The following is a 20,923-nucleotide window of genomic DNA, read 5'->3' as shown; positions in this document are numbered from 1 at the left end:
ACAAGGAATAATCCCAGGCAATTAAGACCTCTCACTGAAGCCACACAGATCAGATGCAAGAGCCTTCACGTTTCCATTCTGTATTGGTGCTGCCTTCAGGCTGTTCCCAGGCACTGCATGTTTCCTGGGTCATTGAAACTTTTTCTGCTACTTCAGTAAGGTGTTGTGCTTTACCATCCCAAGAACACCATCGCCTGTAGCCACCACAGGCAGGCAGGGGAAGCTGTGTAAGGGCTTGAGCCTGCAGTTGGCTTTCAGAGCTGTCCCGGGCACACCCAAACCAGTCAAACACGGCCAACAACCAGGACAAGGAATTGCACAGAAATGAATCTCCAATCCATGTTAATAGCTCCAAACCTAAAGTTGCCAGAGGCTAATTAGAGAAGCTTTGAGAATTTGAGGAATAAAACTATCTTAATAGTTTAACTGCATAAACACACTGACTCATTATATTGAGGGTGGAATAACTGTCTCGTGAGCGGCGTGTTCACCGGTAAGCCAGAGGCTGGCTGCTTCTCCACACGTTCGCGTTGAGATGGGGAAATCTGCATGAGAAGGAAATGAGGTTATGGCTCTGTCGTTTGATGGCACTTTATTCATTTGTCCACCCATCTGTGCTCTTGTACGTATTCATTTATTTAAATATTTTGCACGTATTTATTTATTAATATATTATAACATAGCTATTTTTGTATAAATAATCTATATTTATTTATTAGCCATGTTTTCCTTCCTCAACTCAGCATTGCTTGGCTCCATCTGGAGTCAGATCTGTTGACCACGTGCTCTCATGCAAAGGCAGCAGAATGAAGGTCCTGATTGACTTCAAGTGAAATTCAATATATGGTGTTCGGGAGAGGAAAACTGTCCATTGTAGAAGACATGAGTGAGTGTCATGTCCCCAAAAAGTCCAAAGAAAGCCTCAGCCTCAGATGCAGTAACAGTCAGGGCAACAGGCGTCCTGTGTCAGGAAGGGGATGCTGCTGCTGCTGTGTCTGGACAACTTTGGAGATCAAAGCCTGGAAGGGCTGAAGATGGTCATGGATGAAAGGAAGGAGACCCCAAAGTCAACCAGACCATGCTTGGGCTCTGCAGGGAGGGGAGGACAGAGAATGCGAAAAACAGCAACTACTTTCTGTTATCCCCTTGCAGCTCTGTGATGCTGTTTGCTTGGAGAGCTTCTGCCACCCAGGGGCCACCATCCTGTCCACCTCCGGCAAGCACTCTGAGTCATCAGCTGCTCCCACCACCCTGCCTGGGCTTTGCACCTTGGCTGGTTGAATACTGTCCTCTCTGGGACACCTCATCCCAACTCGAATATCGCAGCCAGCCTGCAGCGCATCGCAGCCTTCCTCCAGCCTTCCTCTTCCAAGCCTCATCCTTCCTGCCCTCACAGGACCAGCGAGTCAGATCTGTGTTGCAATCCAAGACATTTTGTAGGGCAAGCAAACATAAGAGGAGCTGTGCAAAGGTGGGGATGGCTGCAGGAGCACCCATTTCAGCTTCTCCTCCCTCTCCTTTTCTACTGGCCTCCTTTCACTTGCTTCCCACACCAGCATAAGCCTGTGTGACCTAAAACTTTTTTTTTTTTTAGGTCATCCTCTATGCAAAACCCATCCAGAATTTAACAGATTTCTCGGAAGGTGAGAACTTACATGTCTTGTGACTGGGGCAGAGGGGGAGGATTTTCAAGCAGTGCCACTAAGAAAAAATATAAAACAAAGGAAAACTGGAGTTCCAGCCCGCACCTGCCTGCAGGCAAGGCAGAGGATGGCTCTTATGTGAGGGAATTCTCCACTTTGAAAGCCTGGGAAATCAGTCAGAAGATGTGCTGGGAGTATAGGAAATCACAAAAGGGTCTCTTGTATCAGGCCAGGACAGGGACATAAGTGAAAGGAAACTTTAATCTGTGAAAAATCTTTTTTTCTTTAATGTATTTTCCCCTACGACATGCAATGAACATGGCCCAGGAATTCCCAAAGGGCAAAAATACATCAAGATTCAGAAAAAGACTAAATGCATATGGACAGCAAGAATATCCACGTTCATTGGAATTAATGGCAGTAAGAATGCCAGCAGGTACACTAAACTCGCCGCTTCAGGCTGCAGGAAATGCTCAAGTCGTCAGACCCAGCTGGAGTGGAGAGGAAGAGGGTGGGAAGGCAGCTCCAGCTCCAGCCCTTCTCCAGCCTCCATCAGAGGTTCCTGCGGCAGAAGGATGATGTGAGGTGGGCAGATGGCTGACGTGTCTCGCTTTCGTGTTCCCTGTGTCCGGACATGGATCCAGGGCAGAGCCCTGTAGCTGTGGTCACCTTCCAGCGTAGCAGCCGCCCTCCCGGGTGCAGGGAGCAGCATCCTTCCCTGGAGGGAGATGTCTCTTCCCAAGCAGCATGAGAAGCTGTCTCTGCTCGGAGGTCAGAGAAGACATATCACCCTCGTGCCCACAGTGTGGGGAGAGGTGTCCGTGTTCAGCTTTGGGATGGCTGTACTGCTAATGAAAGCCTCTGGCTGGCATCTCGGAGTAGAGATGGGTGGCGCTTTCCCGTTAGCAACCTGTCCTGTGCAAGCACAGTGGTGCTCACACCGAGACAGCTTCACTCCAATAGCCCCAGGACCTCTGTTTTCACTCTTTCTGCAACAAACTTGGAAGTTCTAACAAGCCAAGCCTGGGACATTACTAGGTAAAAAATGGTGATGGCTTTCTGAAGTGCTGGAGAGGATCTTAATACAAATTCAAGCTCCCAGCTACATTTCTTGTTTGAGCTTAGACAAATCAACTAACCTCTTAGTGCTTTTCTATCTTACAAATAGGATCGTTGACTCCTCCTCCTTCTCATCCCTTTTTCATCTTGTCTATTCATAGTGAGTGCTCATAGTGAGCAGGGCAGGCTACTTCCTTTCTGAGGTACAAACCTTCTCCAGCTCAAGGCGCTACTGAAACCCTGCTGCTATCCTATAGATGTCATGGGATCAGCAAAGATGGAGGAGCAGCAAGGAGCAGGAGAAAGCCAAAAGATCGTTACAACTGTTCACGTCTTCGGGAGCATGAATTTCAGGCTCTGATCCATTTTTTTTTTTAGATGTACCCACTGTGAGCGCTGCCTTGGCTTGTCTTTGTGACAGAAAACCTGGCCAGATTTACCACATGCAACTGCTGCAGAAGACATCCCCTCTAAATGAGCAGAGGATGCCATTTAGCTACGGGCTGCTGGATGGACTTTATCATGAGGCCCCAGTGGTCGGCAGCTTCGCTCGCTCTTCTCTTCCCCAGGGTGGCCTGTCCAATGAGATGCCTGGAGTCTGAGTCCACTTCATAAATGGAGACCAGGACCGTACAGTCCCACGCTGGGGGCTCAGGCATGTGGAATAGGAAAGTCTCGTTGAAGATGATGAGCGGTGTGTGGGCCCGTGGCCTGGACTTCTGGTGCTTTTCTCTGTGGCGTCTGCAGGAAACATCTATCCTCGCATATACATCTGGGATGGGGAAGAGAAAGGAGAAATGAAGCATTGGGGTATCTATCTCTGTCCCAGAGCTGGGCATTTCAAATGTAGACATAATAATGCATAAAGTAGTCATGCTGGAAAAGGGCTGTGTGTTGATTAGAGCTGAATATTGCAACTGTTCGGGCTTGATCCCACGTTTCTCAAAGCTTGTGCTGCCTTCGGTACTGCTGGAAATCAGACCACACGGCCAAGGCAATCATGTCTTGGTAGGTACATAGCTACTAGAAACTAGTAGGACTTCACCATCCTGTAATAGTAAAGCGTGATTAAACAAGGACTACCTCAGAGTAGTCTCTGTAGCTGTGGAACAAGCTCTGAAGTTAGTAGAAACAGGGCGAGGGAGGAAAGGATTTACTCCTGTTAGCCCTGTAAGTGCTTATGCTGAATCCAACACCTGCAGCAAAACTCAGAAAGAAACAGAGAGGAGCCTTTGCAATTGCTCTGTCTGTATTTAATTAGTGAAATGGAAAACAGCGGCTTTAGAGGTACAGACGAGAAGACCTTTTGAGCATTTAAGGCTGTGGGAGGAGTTCAGCCCAGAAGAGACCAGCTCAAGAATTCAAAGTCTGCTGTGCTTCCCCCAGTCCCAAGGAGAAACCTTGGACATACAACTAAGAGGAAGACCAGGACATGAAGTGAGGCAAGGTAAAGGGCTGCCTACCTTCTCGCTGTTTGTGTGCTGAGCACTACAGAAGGAAAATGGCTGCATCTTCCCCTCCCTGCATTCCTCCAACTAGCTAGATGCTGCAGGGGAGAAACCCACGTAAGACAAGGGCCCAAAATTTGAAGCATTGTTGTGTTGTGTATCAAATATTGGGTTACAGGAGAAAAAGGTTGTTCTACCTCAGCCTTCTCAGGGTAGGGAGCTCTTTACAGCTCATCTGCAATGCAAAGCATCTCTAAGGCTGCTCTCAAGTGTCCATGGCCTCAGAGGGCCATCTCATCAGTGGAGATTGAAGGATGATAGTGATGCTCTGGTTACATCCCCAAGGAGCACTGTGCATCTCTGCACTGCCCCCGCCCCACGGTAACCTCAAGAGGAAAAACAAATTGGCTCTATAATGAGGGCAACAGGACTGTGATGAAGTTTGGTCTTCAGGTCTCTGCAGAGCAGAGAAATGGGATTCAAGTCCTGCGATAGAGGGAAGAAGAGTGGAAGGCATTGCCTGAGAGAAGTAGCTGGGCGTTTCATTAGTGTGATGAGGCAACAAAAGCAGCTCCCACGTCAAAACTCGTGGGACCTAACATCAGATGGCCACCTTGCTGAAATGAGCTGGGGGCCGTGCACCAGCTCATGGCAGCGCAGCAACTTTCCTGTGAGCAGCAGATGGAGGCAGCGAGGTCAACGCTACCAAGGGAAGGTGGTTCTTCACAGAAGCGTGGTTTGGTGTGGAAGTCCCCGACACAGGGCACTGTGGATGTTAAATGTTAGTAGCACGGGGTCAAGGGGGGACCGAAGGAGTGCAGGGAGGAGAAACACACTGGGGATTTCTAAATACGCAGAAGCCAACCCCAGCCCAAGAAATCTCTAAGCCATGCATTGGAAGAGGCAGGGTGAGTAGAGAGGGGGAGTATCTCTTACACCTGTCTTCTTTCCATGCAACTTTGTCCCTGTCAGAGACAGTCACTAGGCTAGAGAGACCTGTGGTCTGATTCAGCAGCGCTGGTTGGGGTGCGATGGGCATATAAGGGACCTTTCTCTCCAACACCTCCCCATCCCTCTGGGTGGGTAAGGTAAAGGTCGCAGGCAGCAGAATAAAGACTGGAGTAGCAACAATAACAGATATAAAAACCTTACTGTTCTCTGCAGTGCTTCGAGGGGATGTGGTTTTTGCCTTGAGCAGCCCGACCTCTATCCTCTGAGAGATGGGAAGGCACTTTAGGGACACAAGCACTTCTCCCACAACGTCCTGTGAAAAGCGTATGGGCATGTGGTGAGCAGACATCCCGTGCAACAACCTCTGCAGCCGCCAAGGCCACACGTCAACCTTGCTGCAGCTCATGAGTGCGCTCTTGGGGCCTCAGCAACAGAGACTGAAGGGCCACCACAGCATGCTGGCCAGATCCTGCCCTTCAGTGGTTTTCTTGAGACTGCATTTTAGCTTTTTAACTTTTTAACAGTTGCTAGCATCCTCTCTTTATTTGTTCGGCATGGCAGCTTCCCTTTCTCCTAGGGAGGAATGGAAGAGCCCCTGTTCTCCTGTGTCTGGATAACTTGGATGTAAGGGTGTCTTCTGAGTTTTGAGTCCCATCAAATTGAGGTAGTACAATAAAGACTACATCCACATGCATCTGTGCTAATTTTATGGTACTAAAGTACTAACCCTTCTGGCACCATGGTCTTTTTTTCTGGAGGGACATGGGAAAGCCCACAGGCTGTAGACTTTGCTATGTTAGGGTACTATGAGAACTAGGTCTGGAATTAAATTCGTGTTGTTCACATTTTATATCAACTTCCCATATATAAGGAACAAATAGATGTTTCTTACAAACAAATTGTTCAGGTTGCTGGACTTGAGATGCCACTTGTTCTCTGTTGTAAAATACACTACTGTCATTAGAAACCACTTAAAATACCCCTCTAACATTTAAAAATTACTATTAATCCCTTATTGGAACACATCACATGTCTTCATTTTGGGCCATTAGTTTCTTTAAACAGACCAAATAGCCACCAGTGTAATGTACAGTGAACTCTTGTCTCTGTGGGTGGAGAAGGGAGAAGGTGCTGCAACATAAGCTCGGTCATCAATATGCCTTCATCCTTCCCTGGAGATCTCACCTTTAAGATGCATTTTCAAACTCCATCCCTGTAAATCCCTGTCTTCCTGACGACCCTACCTAAGAGTGTTGGGAGCAGAAGGGATCTGCTGCCACGAATATCATACAGAAGGTCCCCAAGGATGCAGGGTGGGGATTTTTCATTAATAAAATGAAGGGATGGCTGTACTGACATGCAGCTCCCTGGACACTGTGTGGGCACACAGGGCAAGGCCATGTGATAGAGTCATCACCTTTGTAGTCTTCTGCAGCTCTTTACACAAAACCAAACTTTGGGAAGCCTTTAGCTCGCTCAGGGTGACCCTGACTTCCCCCAGCACAGCGTTTCTGGAGTATTTGTCAAATCGTTGAACCTGCAGGAGAGAGGGAAAAAGCATGTTCATGGGAGTGAAGTGCATGAGGGAGCTGTGCCACAAGTAGATCCACATGGTCCATATCTGAGCCTCATTCAGGGGGACCTACCTGCCTTTATATCCTATTTTCATGTGTTTCCATTCTCACCTATGGGCTTTTGTGGGAGTCAGGATTAGGCTGTCATGATAGCAAAGAAGGTCCATGCCAAGGAGTAAAATTCAGATACTTTCTTTCAGCAGTATCACCTGAAAAATCTCTTCTGCTGTCCTTCCATCTCAGCTAATGCCCTTGGGCATCTGCCTACTGGAACATCAAATGGCATTTCCTCACCCTGTCCCCCTTCTCAGACCAGCTTGAACAGGCTGGGTGAAGCCTGTCCTGTCCCATAGGACATGTATGAAGTCCATGGCCCCTCTGATCTTGCTGAGTCCTGCCCTTCCTCCATGCAAACTTTGCTCCCTGCCAGGGCTGGCCGGCGGAGCCGGAGGGTGCTGGAATCCCCTTGCACAAGGGCATGTCCTCTGCCAGCTGCCCACACTTGCTCACGGCAGCTTGGGGCCATCACTACATGTGCTCACACATGGCTTCAGTCTCCTCTTTGTGTCCCTTCTCCACAGCTGTTTCTCCAGCATGTGGCTCTCCAGCATGCGGCCATTTCCCACGTCTGGCCTAAGCTCCCTGGCTTTGCTGCTTGCAAAAACAGGACAAATTCATGGCCAAATCAAAGGGGCTTTGAAGTAACATGCAACTGGGCATTCATCAAGGAACATGAGATCTTTTCAACAGGTGGGAACCACCATTCAGGTTCAGACCTACAAGCCACCTAGTCCACTTGATGTCTTTTGAAATAGCAATTGCTGGCTGCTCCTCAGAGAGAGGAAAACCTGCCAGAGACCATTAAAGGATTACAAGACCCCGGGAAAGCCATCTACCCCAGGCTGATTACACCTCTAGCTAACACCTCGAGACTGGTGGGTTTGTACCAGCTTGGCAGTACTGGTTTGTCTTTGTCCTGCTGTTAGTGCAACTCCATATTTCTAGGTGATCCGCTTCCCTCTGCCTCCAGCTGAGGTCTTGGGCACCACGGTATAATGTGGCAAGGGGGTGAAAATACAAAGACTTCCAGCTTCATGCCCTTTCTTACTGATGGCTCGTGGTGTCCGCAGATCATTCGCAGGGAATAGTTGGCTGGAAAATGATCTGTATGCTGTGGATTTCACCAGTAATGTCTTCACTGCTGTCCCCTCGGCACACATTTCAAATCCGTCACAGCCTAGAGGATGTCTCACAGCTGTCTGTTGCCGAGGCATGGTGTACATTTAAAATCCCTGGGCATTCACAGGTACACCTGCAGGGTTACATCTGCAACTAGACCCAAGCTAGCTCTAACGGAGACACGTCAGAAGCAGCCAAGCAAGAGTCACAAAGACTTCGGGAAAAGAGGCCAACAGTAGCTGTAGGCTGCTTCTGCTCACCATGTTGTCTCCATTAGAGCCAGCTCTGCTCTCCCTGCGCTGTGCGATAGCCCTCAGCTCACTCACTGCAGGGCCACTCATTTACCCCAAGCCTCAGCTTTTATGGCGCATCCTGCTGCAGGACTGTGCATCCAAGCCCATTTCCACAGGGAATGCCTGAGGCAAAGGATGGGAAAACACAGAGCACTGGGAAACACAGATTTCAGGGAAATCAAATGCCCCCCTACATCAATGCTGCACAGCCCAAAACCAAAATGCCCAAGATATTAGTAGGGCACCCCTTTGAAAGCTAAAGTGTTTTAGAGGTTCTAGGCTTTCTGACCCTTCTGGCTGCTGCTGCTGCTAACTGGAAATCTTGGTCTTATTCCTGTTGCCAAAGGGCCCAGATGGCTGTACTCTGAGAAGACCTGGTGACTAAGCTCCTCTATGTTCCTCAGAGGGGTAAGAGAAGGAGACATCTCCAGAAGATATTACACATATCTTCTCTGGTCAAGGCACCCTTCTTTATGTCTACTGAGCTAGCGCCCTGTCTCACCTCCAGCTTCAGGGTGCTCTTCTCCACCTCGGCATCCTGAAGGGAAAAGACAAAGTGGTCCCCAAAGGCTGGCCTGCAGCAGTTCTTCACCACCCGGCTTTTCCACTCCTGGACCATGCACTGGAGACCAGGGATGTGGGATGGGATGTGCCTCAGCAGTCGGACCCGGACGGCAGACTCAGTACACTCCCGGCTAGGCAGCCCCCAGGCCTCCAGGCCAGTCAAAAGCAGCTCACATCGCTCTCTGCAGTAGAGGAGAGAGAACTTCAGTGTGCCCCGGGAGCGGGGCAGGAGCCCCAAATCACTGCTCGTGCTGCTGAAGTCCTCGGTCCTGCTGGAGGAGGAGATGAGGCAGGTGCACGGTGCGTCCAGCTCAGTCTGTAACACCTCCACCTAAGGAAAATGAGGACAAGAGGAAAAGAGAGATCTGGGTCTTTTATAATCTGGTAGTGTTGAACTTCCCTCCAGTTCCTACAATGGTAAGAGGAGAAGAAGGTGTGTTGAAACCTGGTGCCTTTGCAGTACAGCCAGGGGGCCTGTGAGGGCTTGTGTGGTACCACCAGCACCCCACGCGCTCCCCTCTCCTGGCACGTCAGCTCTCTGTCGCAGTGCAAGCGTCTAGTCCTGGTTCAGACCGTGGGGAAGCAAAAGCTGGGAAGAGCCTGGCCTGGCTCCGGAGCTGCCTGTAAGCTCAGGCTGGACCATGGGTGAAACACACAGCAGAGCCCAACAGCTGTGCTGCAACAGGGAGAGCAAGCACACCAAAGCAGCTGCTTTCCTCGCCCCTGGTCATGCAGGACGGGCTCTCTTTCAACCCTTTTCCCCCCCTCTGGCCGTGCTTTTCTTGCTGGCACCGGCTCTTAATTAGAGAGGAGCAGCTGCGAGCCTCTAATAGCCATTCTGTACTCAGCAGCTGCCCGTGGTATTTTGGTGCTGGCTCCTCTCTCCTGTTGCTGAGCTGTCTCCCCCCCTCCTCACGGCGCTGCGTGCCTGGGCTTCCTGCTCTCACAGCGAGCCTTGGCCAGCTGCAGGAAGGTCACCAGGAACTTGAGGAATTTGTTTTACTGGAAACCATGTCCGGTAACAGAGACACGGGCTGGAGGTGGAGAAGAAACTGGGTGTCTTCAGTCATGGGGAAGGGAGAGAGGATGGGAAAGGTTTGCAATTGCTTCTTTTTCAGCAAAAATGTAAGGGACGGATAAAGGAGAAGCAAGTAGAAGTTCAACTTTTGATCGAGTGAGAGGAGAGTTTTTGCAACAGTTTCCCCAGGAACTGCTCTGCCGGTGTTTTCACTTCCCTCAGCAATGGGCTCCATGAGCTCTGCAACCCTCCTTAATGCACCTGGAAACAGGAGCAAAGGTCCCTGTCGCTCACTGCGATACCGATCATCTGCCGTGTTTTGCTTGCAGCCTGAAGAGCTCGAGCTTCCCAGCAGCCCTATTTATGAGAGGTCAACATCTGAATTTGCCATCCAGAACTTACCCAGGCTACTTCTAGTACCCTCTGGGAGGGTGAGGGGCAGCGGAGGATGGGAACTGAGCGCACAGGTGCTGTTGGGTGGGCTGCGATACCTGGAAAATCCTTCCATGTTGTGTCTATCTGACTGTCTAGTCCCGCCAGGGAAACAGGGGTGAGTGGATGTGTGGCCCTGGTGCACACGTGGCCCTGTTACCACACAAGAAGAGCTTCCGTTTAAGTGGAAAAACAATATTTTATTTCATACAGAATGTATTCTATTCTACTCTACTCTACTCTACTCTACTCTATTCTATTCTATTCTATTCTATTCTATTCTATTCTATTCTACTCTTCTCTACTCTACTCTACTTTGCTCCTCCCTCCATTCCTTTCAGCCAGGGAGTCTCTCTCTCAATTTTTGTGTTTTCTTGCCACTGGTTTTTGGGTCTTGTTTCCTACCAGACTGTCAGTCGGTCCATCGCTCGACCCTGTGGGATTTCTGAAAATGAGGATGGCTCTTGACTTCGCTCTAGCATCAGCGTACTTGCCTTGATATCTGCATTGCTCTGCTCAGCGGCGTCATGCAGGAGAGGTGGCATTTTCTTCCCCCAGATGCCGTTCACTGCCTTCATCCTAACCCAGCCTCGGCTGTGGCATCTCTTCTCTGTGGGAACAAAGAAAAGCTGACTAAGTGCCGTCCAGCTTGGAGATGATGACATTCGGAGATGATGATGAGAGTCTTGGAGTGGGATTTTTATTTGGTATTTTGTGAAAGCCTTTAGAGTGCCCTGAGTTTTAAAACCACCGAGGATCCTGTCTCTGGAAAGCAGAATGTTTAGCTAGGGTGCCCCAAAAATTAGTGCAGTGGATGAAGGCATTGCTGTCACACAGTCTTACACTTACATTCGCTTTCGTTTGTGCATAGCCCCGTCCTGGAGGGACGGGTTAGTCCAGGTGGGAAAGAACCCAGTTGAGTGGGAAGTGTTTCTTCCCCCAGCCCTTGGGGCAGGGGTAGGAGGACAGTGGATCCTACGACCTCACTCAGCCTCTCTTCCTTCCTCCCTTCCTTCTTGTCACCAGCAAGACCTTGTTAGTGGGACCTGCTGAAGGGCCCAGTGTTAACATTGCCGTCATGCAGTTGCTGACACTGACCACCTGATGTGAATACCGTATCGTTTAGACTTTCTGGGACAGCCTTGTGACCTGCTTACCATAAAAACGCATCTTGGCGCAGTTAGCAAGCTGTGCTCAGATGGCACTCGGATCTGGTGCTTCTGGACAAGGGAAGTGGGGCAAGCCATGCTCGGTAGCATGGCTTGTGGCCTTGCACCGCTGAGAAGGGAAGAGGAGGAAGAAGCATATGGGACAGATATTTTATTATTTTATTTTATTTTATTTTATTTTATTTTATTTTATTTTATTTTATTTTATTTTATTTTATTTTATTTTATTTTAATTTTTTGTTTTGTAAAAGCCACCCAAGCAGAGTGGGGTTGCTGAGGCTGGGTGACAGGAGGCTAGGAAGAACTATGGACAGCGAGGAAGAGTTGGTGAGCCTGGCATCACCTGAGGCATGAGATAACTGTTGGACTGGAGAGGACAGAGGAAGCTGTGCTTATGTGTCTGGCCTGGCGAAGAAGCAGCTGGCTTGTAGCAAGGCTGCAACGACTGTATGGCCAGGACACGCTTGTGGGATCCTGTAATGTGTGCCTTGTTTCTCCCCCTTGCAAGTAACACCCAGGAGAGGTTACCTGCCCCAGTTTCCCACCTCTTGTCTTCTTGCACACAGACCCAACTTCATTTTAACAAAAGGAACCTGCTCCCTTACCTGTCTCAGGTCAGGTAATGGAGATCTTGGACACGCAGCTTGCCATAGAGTGATTATGACAGAAATGGTGGCAGCTGGAAGCATAAAAGCTGAGGACTTTGCTCAGCTTCTGGGTTTGGTCCAGGGTGGAAGATGCTCGTTGAGAGAAAAGGGCAGCAGAAACACAGGGGCCTGGTGGCCGCTGAGCAGTGGCCCAATACTTACTTTTTCTAGTCCTGTTGCATTTCTGGAGCTGACACACCTGGCAAGTTAAGATGGTCAGGGCCACCAGGAGAAAGAGGACAGCTAATGCCAAGATCCCATACTTCCAGGTGCTGGAAAAGGGCATCCGTGAGCTGTGCAAGTCAAGCATTACAGAACTCTTCTGTATTGTGTCTTGTTCCTCTGAGAGAGAGAGAGAAGGAAGGGCTCAGCATTGCTAGTATTGTCTCTCCACGTTGTACAAGCCAAGCAGGAAAAGGTGGACAAACTGCAGCTCAGACCCATACAGAATTAGTCTTGTTGCCCTCACAGGGACGTATCGATAACGTTATTTACCCGTGCTTGTGCTCACAGGATCAGTGCCACATTATCACAGATGTGTTCTCACCATTGCCACACAGACAGGCATCTGCTGGATGGACCTGCGTTTGTCCAGAGCAATTCACAAAGCAGCTTATGGTCTTCCCGGATGAAAGACCACTAGAAATATGATGCACCAGTGATTTTCCCGCAAATATTTTTTCAGCCTGCTTCCTTCCCCTCCTTATGTCACTGCTTCATAACTGCTGACTGCCTCCTGGTTACCTGCCCTTCTGCTTACTGCCTTCTGACAATGCCTGACAGCAGATGCTTGGGGACAGTATAAGACCAGGGTAAGCACCCAATGATATTTTCCCAAAAAATGTTCCTCCAGCCTCCTGCAGTATGCAGCTAAGGGCCTTACTTGCTTCTGATAGGCCTCAGTCGATTTTTTAATTTCCATTTATTCATCCAATTGCCTTTTTAAACATTGTCAGACTCTAACTTCCACGGTATCCTCTACCAAGAAGTTCTCCCACCCAACACAAGAACTATCTCCTTTAGTTAGCTGCCTTCTCACATGATGGTTTAATTTGTCGTTACTTAGATCCTGAAGTGGAAAGACTACAGCAGAGACCCACTCTCTGCCATTCGCCCTCTCCAGACAGTCCTGACGTCAGGCATCTCTCCTGTCCCTCAGCCACCCTTTCTCATGCTGGGTAGTCCTAGCTCAGCCAGTCATTCCTCCTACAGAAGCTGCTCCAGATCTCTTCCCAAATTTGTCTGCTTTCCCTGAGCCTTATCCTGCTCTTCCCTGTAGCCATGAGACTGTACTACCAAGGGCCAAGCCTATCTGCTTCACTGGATATGGCTTACTGTGTTTGATCCAAACAAAACCCCTTGCGGGGTTATGGGATTGGCACCCGACTGGCTGGGTTGCTGTGATGATATTGGGAGGTCACTGGCTCGACTTGCTTACTGTGCTCACGTGAAACGTGCTGGCCAGCAGTCATGAAACTGTTGGCTTAGCAGGCAGCTTCATCAGATAAGGAGATTTTGGTGCCTTCATTTCAGCTGTGCCTGCAGTAAATAGTCACTCATTTGCAGAGCTGTTCAGGCAGCAGGACGCTCAGGGAGCTCTAGTTTGTAGGCCGGCTCTGGGAAGTCTACAGCAGGCAAAGGAGACACTGGGAAAAGGAGGAGAGACAGGGAGAAGCAGGACTGGCGTGCCCACTTGTTAATCTGTTGGGCAGGTGTGAGGGCCTGATGGGTCTCTCCAACGGGAACCAAGGAAAGGTCTCTGGAAATTTGGAGAAAGGGATCTAGAAATTTTGTCATCCGCCCCTGGAAGGAACCTGTCAGCCCAAGGAAGAAGCAGCAGCTTAGTCTGGGCTTCTGTTTGTGTTGCTTTGCTCCGAGATGAATGGTGGTGTGTTGGACTATGGCTCGGCACAGCCTTTCATCCTTGCATAGCCTGAGTAATCAAAATGAGGACTGGAGGAAGGGATTCGCACAGTGCCCTCAGGATAAGGATTCCTTAAGAGCTTTATCACTCATTTCAGGACAGGACTGAATCCAGCTGTAAAGGGGAGGGGATGGGGAGCTCGTGTATGAGCAGCCTTCCCTATGTGCCTTTATACCCATTCACAATAAAGCTCTGGTAGGGGATAACATTTGCTGTCTTTCCTTTTTGATTGCTTAAGGTGAGATTAAAACAGTAATCTTGCCAGGGGAGCAAACATTTTACCCACCTCTAGCAAACAAGCAACAGTACCCAGCTTCGTATAAGAGCTGTTCCAAGAAATTGCTGCTGGTTTATGCATCCCAAAACAAGCTTTAAAGCAGAAATCAGTTTAGTCAAACATCCTGTGCAGAAGCCCTGAACGTTCATGATTTCTTCACCTCACAACAAGTTGATGTTCGTACCAGGTATTGCCTTCTATGATTTCTCATCACTGACCGTATTACCTGTGCCTTTGGTGCAGAACCCCATGCAACTGCCGGGGCGCTGCAAAACATACCACCAGCAATCACTGCTGGAGGTGAAGCAATAGCGATGAACGGGAGGTGACTGGCAGAAATATTCTTCTGCGGGGGTGCATTGGGTTTGCGAGGCAAGGTTTTGGTAGTGGGGGGGATTATAGGGGTGGCTTCTGTGCGAAGCTGATAGAAGCTTCCCCTGTGTCTGATAGAGCCAATGCCAGCCAGCTCCAAGACAGACCCGCCGCTGGCCAAAGCTGAGTCCATCAGCAATGGTGGCGGGCTCATATGTGATAACACATTTAAGAAGGAGAAAAAACACAACTGCGCAACAGCAATTGCAGCCAGAGAGAGGAGTGAGAATATGTGAGAGCAACAACTCTGCAGTGAAGAAGAGGGGGGGAGGAGGAGCTCCAGGCACCAGAGCAGATTCTCCTGCAGCCTGTGGTGAAGACCACAGTGAGGCAGGCTGTCCCCCTGCAGCCCATGGAGGTCCATGGTGGAGGAAATATCCACCTGCAGCCTGTGGAGGATCCCACGCTGGAGCAGATGGATGCCCAAAGGAGGCTGTGACACCATGGGAAGCCTGCACTGGAGCAGGCTCCTTGTGGGACTTGTGACCCCATGGGGAACCCGCGCTGGAGCAGTTCATGGAGAACTGCAGCCCATGGGAAGGACGTTGGAGAATTTCATGGAGGACTGTCTCCCATGGGAGAGACACCACACTGGCGCAGGGGAAGAGTGAGGAGTTGTCCCCCTGAGGAAGAAGGAGCAGCAGAGACAACGTGTGATGAACTGACCACAACCACCATTCCCTGCCCCCTGTGCTGCTCCAGGGGAAGAGGTAGAGAAATTGTGAGTAAAGTTAAAGCTGAGAAAAGGAGGGGATGGGGGGAACATGTCTTTAAGATTTGGTTTTATTTATTTATTACCCTCCTCTGATTTGATTGGTAATAAATTAGATTGATTTCCCCAAGCCGAGCCTGTTTTGCCCACGACAGTAATTGGTGAGTGTTCTCCCTGTCCTTATCTCCACCCAGGAGCCTTTCGTTATATTTTGTCTCCTCTGTCCAGCTGAGGAGGGGGAGTGATAAAGCAGCTTTGGTGGGCACCTGGCATCCAGCCAGGGTCAACTCACCACAGGGTGAGACCTAAGTCCCAGTCTAAATAAACACTTTCTAATAATTTGCTTCCTGAAAAAAAATGGGACTAACGGGACCCTTTAAAACTGCCCAAGAAATTTAACTCAACGACTAACCTGCAACAAGATGCTGTCCTTAGACTAGCGAAGCTCTCCCTAGGAGGGGGCCTTACAACACCACCTCCTCCTGTGCTGACCAGCCCCTACACCTGTCCTTGTGAACCTGGGCCTTCCACTAGCAGGCTTAGCAGACCCCCAAAACCTCCAGGCAAAGAACATAGCCAAGTTTTTACCTATAGACACCCATAATGACTCTGTGCTCACCCACCAGGTACAAAGCCACCGGTAGAGACGGCTGCCCAAAGCCTCACGCATCTGTGATCCTTGGGCATGCTCTCAGCTCACACAGCAGAAGGGAGGTTGAAGTATTGGATGTCTGTCTTGGGGAAGGGAAGTAGTAATCAAGCCAAGGGTTCCACCGCATCAGCGAGGGGGGGAGCACTTTTCTGACAGCGCAGAATGGGCTCTTATGAGGACGGGGGAACCTGTGAGCCAAGGGCACCTTGGCATTACCAACTAGACCCTGACATCCTCCTGTGATAACACTGTGAAGGCAGAGGAGTCCTGCCTGCTCCCTTGTAAGAGCATGAGTGAGCAAGGGAGGGTCAGGAGACCCATGTATTGACCGGCTTGTCCTAGAGAAGCCTCCTAACATAGTTAACCATCACTGAGTTCTGTGTGGGATTTTCAAACAAACTTGGTAACTGGCTGTTGTTCACCTGCGAGAAGTTACTTTTAAGAACCTGCATCTGAATTATATAGCAGGTATTTAAATAAGAGCATGCAGTGCAGCTGAATGTCCCTGTAACCATCACGCCCGGCCCAGCGCTCATGGACCTTGGTTAAAGTCAGCTTCCCCTTGCAATAGGTCTGGTATAAAGACAGCTACTGCCTCAGCGTTGCTAACGAGCCAGACCATACTAATGTCAGCAACTTCTCTGCTGTCACACAAGAGGGGCAGGAGAGACTTGACACCGCACGTGTACCTCCCTGTCCTCCCCACGGCCCCATCACCTGAACCGGGCTGTCACCCATTCCCTGTCCTGTGAACAACAGCCTACAGCAGACCAGGTGCTCCCGCACGCATACGACTCTGCCAGTAACAGAAAACATCTCACCCTTCTCCTCTTTTCCCAAACCCCCCCTCCAAAAGCGCTGCAGCCCCATAAGAGGCAACCCCAGAAGGAGCTCGGCTGCCCTACTGGAGCACCAACAGCCCTGCCAGGGTCCCGCAGGCTGGGGACATCATTGTGTTACCCTGCAAAACCAAGAGGATCCCCTTCCCAGCCTGACTCAACACTGGCCAACTTAAACAAAAATCATACCTTCAGAAACAGTGTAAAAGCAGGTCGTCCGGAGCCCTCTGAGAGCTTACACACGCCGCGCTGCCGCCGACGTGGTAAGAGGTTATTTTGCTGTACCAGAAAAACAAGTTACCACCCTGCTCCGCAAGACAGGAGCCAATATTGACCAAGCGAGCTCAGAACAGGACGTACGTGGGGAACAATGTGGCGGAGAGGCTGCTGCTTGATTAACTCCAGCAAAACTGCAGAGGGCTGGCGTTTTGGGTGCCCGCTTGGAAAATCCAGCCGTCAGGGTCACTGTGCGAGCTGCTCCGCATCGAGCTCCCTTGCAGCTCCCAGGAGAGGCCCAGCCGGCACTGGGCAGGACACGAAGGGGGAAGGTTGAGCTTCTAGATGCTTAAAGGAGAGCATTTATAACCCCTTGCTGCTCTGGGTGCAGCCAATCCATGTTGGCATGCGAAGTCCTCCCAGCTCTGCAAGCCCATAAAAAGCAGAGGGTGAATCAGTGGGCTAAGAGCACGCGCTTTTCATCTGCGTCTGCTGCGCAGTTGTTTTAACTCTTCTTTCTCTGTACAAAGAAATAGGAACTCTTTTTTGGCACGTATGTCCTGTGGATGCTGGGGCTGGGGCTGTTGCAGCTGGATGCCAGCAGTGAATGGGAAGTGTTTGCACGCACTGCTGGAGCTAGATCCATAGTCTCAGCTGTGCCAATGCCATCCCATACCCTTCCGGGGCTGCCAGGCATAAAATCCAGGAGCCTGAAGACGCTCTAAACACTTACAGGCAATGAGCCATCTGAAAAGCAGGAGTGGTTCTCTCTTCTAGAAGATGGTGCTAAGTTACATGGAAATTACAGGGCCAAGAACTGTGGAGGGAGGTGAGAAAGGAGGCAGAACACCATTCTCCAGTGCTTTCCTTCCTCCCTCATCTGGTTTTCACTCCTTACCCCACCTGGGCTTCCGTGATTTTCCCTGAGAAGACTTGGATCAGTCCCAATCTGCGTCTCCAACCCTGGGAGCTCTGCTTGCTCTCTATCAAGCCATCCAAATCCGGCCGGATTTCTTCCCCAGAGCATTCATTAGCTGACTGTAACGCACCTTGTTGGGATTATAGCTATCTTTGATCCTGCTGTAGTTAGGGGACATGGCTGCATGCCATGTAGCATGTCTAATTTAGATTTGCTTTGCATGCTGTGGCACGGAAGGGGGAATGGATCCGCTGGGAGCCTGCTGTGAAGAAAGCAGCAGCTCCCCACTGCAGCCAGGGATGAACAAAACAGCCTTTTCTTTCCCCCTCTTTGGAGGAGGTGCCACGGAGAAAACTCTTTGCTGCTTTATATTCTAATTATCCCCAAGTGCCGCCTCACTACTTGAATTGCGGTTACTGCACGTTAGAGATGAGCCGACGCGTCTAATCCAGCTACGAGGAGCTCAATTAGCTAAGCTACACCTAGAAGTCACGGCAGGCAGGCTATGTTTCCTAGACAATTACAATATGGCCTGGGATGCATTTCCGTACCCGGAAGCAGAGGTGCTTTAATCATCTGCAAAGCATAATTACGGTCTGAACTAAGCATCTAAGCGAAGCGTGAAACAAGGCAAAAACAATATATAGGGTGTAAAGAAGTAAGTTGGGGTGAGAAGCGCTGGATTTGCAGGGTTCTTTGGGTCTGGACACCTTGTGGCTCCTGGGATGTGGTAACGACCAGCGAGGCAGGAGAGAGCGAGCAGCACTGGAGGATTTGCCTGAGTTGCTTGCAGGGTTCCAACATGTGCCAACAACAGCTGTGCTGGTGCTTTATTTCCTTCTGCGGATATTGCGGGCTGCTGTGTGCCAGCCTGACGGCCGGGCAGCCCAACCTGAGACTTTTTTTGAGCATCCGCTCTGGAACATCTTCAAGGGCTTGAGGAATTGCCAAAGATTCACCTATCCGGCTGCATACCTGCCTTTAATTGCAAAAGAGACAGGCTGTGACCTAATATCGGCCGGTTAAAGTTTCCATCCCCCCAGCTACGCTGTCCTGAATCCCACGCGCCACCGATTTGCCCTCTAGCTTGGAAAGGCTTATCATCCGTGCAGGCATCTGGCCCAGCCTCCCTTTCTTCCCCCTGCCGGGGGCTGCCTTCCCTCCCTTGGTGGATGCTGCTGGCTTTAGCTGCGAGAGGCGAGACGAACCTCACATATTCATAAAACTGCCGATTTGTAAGTCCTTGCCAAGCCGGGAATGCATTTTGCCTGGCTGGCATTCATGGCGTGGGTGCCAGGCCAGCGGGAGAAGCGAGGAAGGGAGGGGCCGTGATGCCGTGCCCCAGGAGGAGAAATGCAAGTTGTCCATGGTTCGTTTGCAGCTGCGAGCAGGGGAATGGGTAAAGTTTGTCAAAACTCTTCTTGCCTTATGGGGAGAGGGACTTCCCCCCTTAGTTTTTTGGGTTTTTTTTTTGTCAGTGTGTGTTTTCCCCATTGGTAAAAGAGACGAAATGAAAAGCAGGTGCTGGGGAGAAAGGGGTGACCGAGGAACTAAGCACGCAGAAAAGAAGCGCTATGTTGGAAAGGATAATGAAAAATCATAATTTTATGCACAAAAGGGGAATTCAGGCAAGAGGTAAGTCCCTTTCAGAGTATTTTAGTAGAGGACTGGGAGTGACTCAGACGGCGAGCACTGGTTTCAAAGAAAGGGGAGCTGCGGTTAACTCTTCAGACACAGTTGGCTCGACTTCCCCTTTCAGATTCAGCAGGAGCACTGAAATTACTGTTACCATCTGTATTATTTGGAGCCGGTGCCTGGGGCCTGGCTGTGCTGGAGCTCCTTCCCGAAAAGCCCAGGCAGCAAGAGAGCAGCCGGGGATGCCAGGGCAGCTGTGACATGACGCTCTTCCAAAGCAAGGAGCAGGCTTAGTTGGGGTATAACCTGTTTACGAGGCCAGAAATGTTTGCCTAACTGCTTCTGGCAAGGTTAACTGGAACGCTGTGACCTGCCCACTGGAGATCATATGCTGTGATGAGTGAAAAATCAAGTTTATCGCAGAATCCTAAACTACCAGCGGAAACCTGAAGTTTTAATGCACTTTAACCACTGTTGCTCTTACCGAGATCTAAAATACAAACCCTCTCCCTCTGGATTTAAGTTCTCGGCTATTTGGTCTCAAGGGGCCTGTTTTTTAAGATTTTAGTATTTGCTGAAAACGGAAAGTCATACCTGGATTTCTTAACCACCTATTTTGGCTGCATAATTTTATCTTTAAGCTTCATTATACTGGGTGAAACTCAACCCTCTCTAGTAGAAAGTCAGTATTTGCGAACCACTGGTACCATTTGCCCTGACTGAGAAGCAGAAGGCGACTGTGACCTCCCAGGAGCTGCTGAGTGCTCCAGCTGGGAACTTGGTATGAGCAAGGCTTTGGCTGCCAGCCTGAGATCTAGTCCGCAGAAAAGGTTTGTGACTCAATTACTGCCTACTCCTTTTAGCTTAAAATGGCGAAGACCCGCACACCTAAAACGCAGGAGCAAACTTCTCTGCCTTCAACTCTCCCAAGTTGACGGCCGTGACAAGGTTTGTCAGGGAAGTGAGTTGGACCAACTAATAGATGAATAAAAACAGATGAGTTTTTTAGGAATATAAATCCTTGCTCGAGTCTTGTTTATGAGCACAAATGTCTCTCTGCTACAGTGGCTTGCTTCTGGGTCCCAGGATTTACAGCTGGTTTTTAGAGCCAAGCACAAGACTTCTCGTTGTCCTAAAGCACAGCTCATGGGTGGGCTGGTTCCCAGCAGAGCTCTGCTGGGCTGGCCCAGTTGGAGATGCTCCGAGCCCATTGACATGGCAGAATATGGCTCCTGCAGTTTTTTCTTGCTGAAGCTATTAACTGGACAAGCGGTATGTGCTGCAGAGACTTTCCCAGGGAATGCAAAACCACTCTGGGGACCAGGCAGGTTTATCCCCAGGTAGGAGCGTGCCATCAGATGTCTGTGGTGGGACCATGGTGGCAGACCCGTCTCAGTGCC

General features: G+C 50.0%; 1 protein-coding gene and 1 long non-coding RNA gene across 2 annotated transcripts; both read right to left on the bottom strand.

Moving 5' to 3' along the window:
* Positions 1-1,947: 1,947 nt before the first annotated feature.
* Positions 1,948-10,586, bottom strand: LOC134514229 (synaptotagmin-11-like). Its single transcript, XM_063331735.1, has 5 exons — positions 10,572-10,586; positions 8,650-9,042; positions 6,519-6,638; positions 5,303-5,414; positions 1,948-3,474 (listed from the first exon to the last, which is right to left on the bottom strand). The coding sequence occupies exons 1-5, from the start codon at positions 10,584-10,586 to the stop codon at positions 3,173-3,175; spliced, it is 942 nt and encodes a 313-aa protein (XP_063187805.1). The 3' UTR covers positions 1,948-3,172.
* A 50-nt stretch (positions 10,587-10,636) lies between these two features.
* On the bottom strand, positions 10,637-17,258 carry LOC134514082 (uncharacterized). Its single transcript, XR_010070632.1, has 3 exons — positions 16,943-17,258; positions 12,140-12,319; positions 10,637-10,771 (listed from the first exon to the last, which is right to left on the bottom strand). It is a non-coding gene; the product is annotated as an uncharacterized LOC134514082 (long non-coding RNA).
* Positions 17,259-20,923: the final 3,665 nt, after the last annotated feature.

Source organism: Chroicocephalus ridibundus, chromosome 4 (genome assembly GCF_963924245.1).
Source record: "Chroicocephalus ridibundus chromosome 4, bChrRid1.1, whole genome shotgun sequence".
Classification (NCBI taxonomy): domain Eukaryota; kingdom Metazoa; phylum Chordata; class Aves; order Charadriiformes; family Laridae; genus Chroicocephalus; species Chroicocephalus ridibundus.
Note: the sequence above shows the minus strand (reverse complement) of the source record. Positions and strands in the feature narration are given on the sequence as shown.

Bases quoted from the DNA above. Each gene is read 5' to 3' on its own strand.
- LOC134514229 (XM_063331735.1), bottom strand. The intron at 6,639-8,649 runs GTGAGACAGGGC...TCTCTCCTGCAG, and splicing joins AGAGCACCCTGAAGCTGGAG to GTTCAACGATTTGACAAATA. The intron at 3,475-5,302 runs GTAAGGTTTTTA...TCCCCATCCCAG, and splicing joins TCGAAGCACTGCAGAGAACA to ATGTATATGCGAGGATAGAT.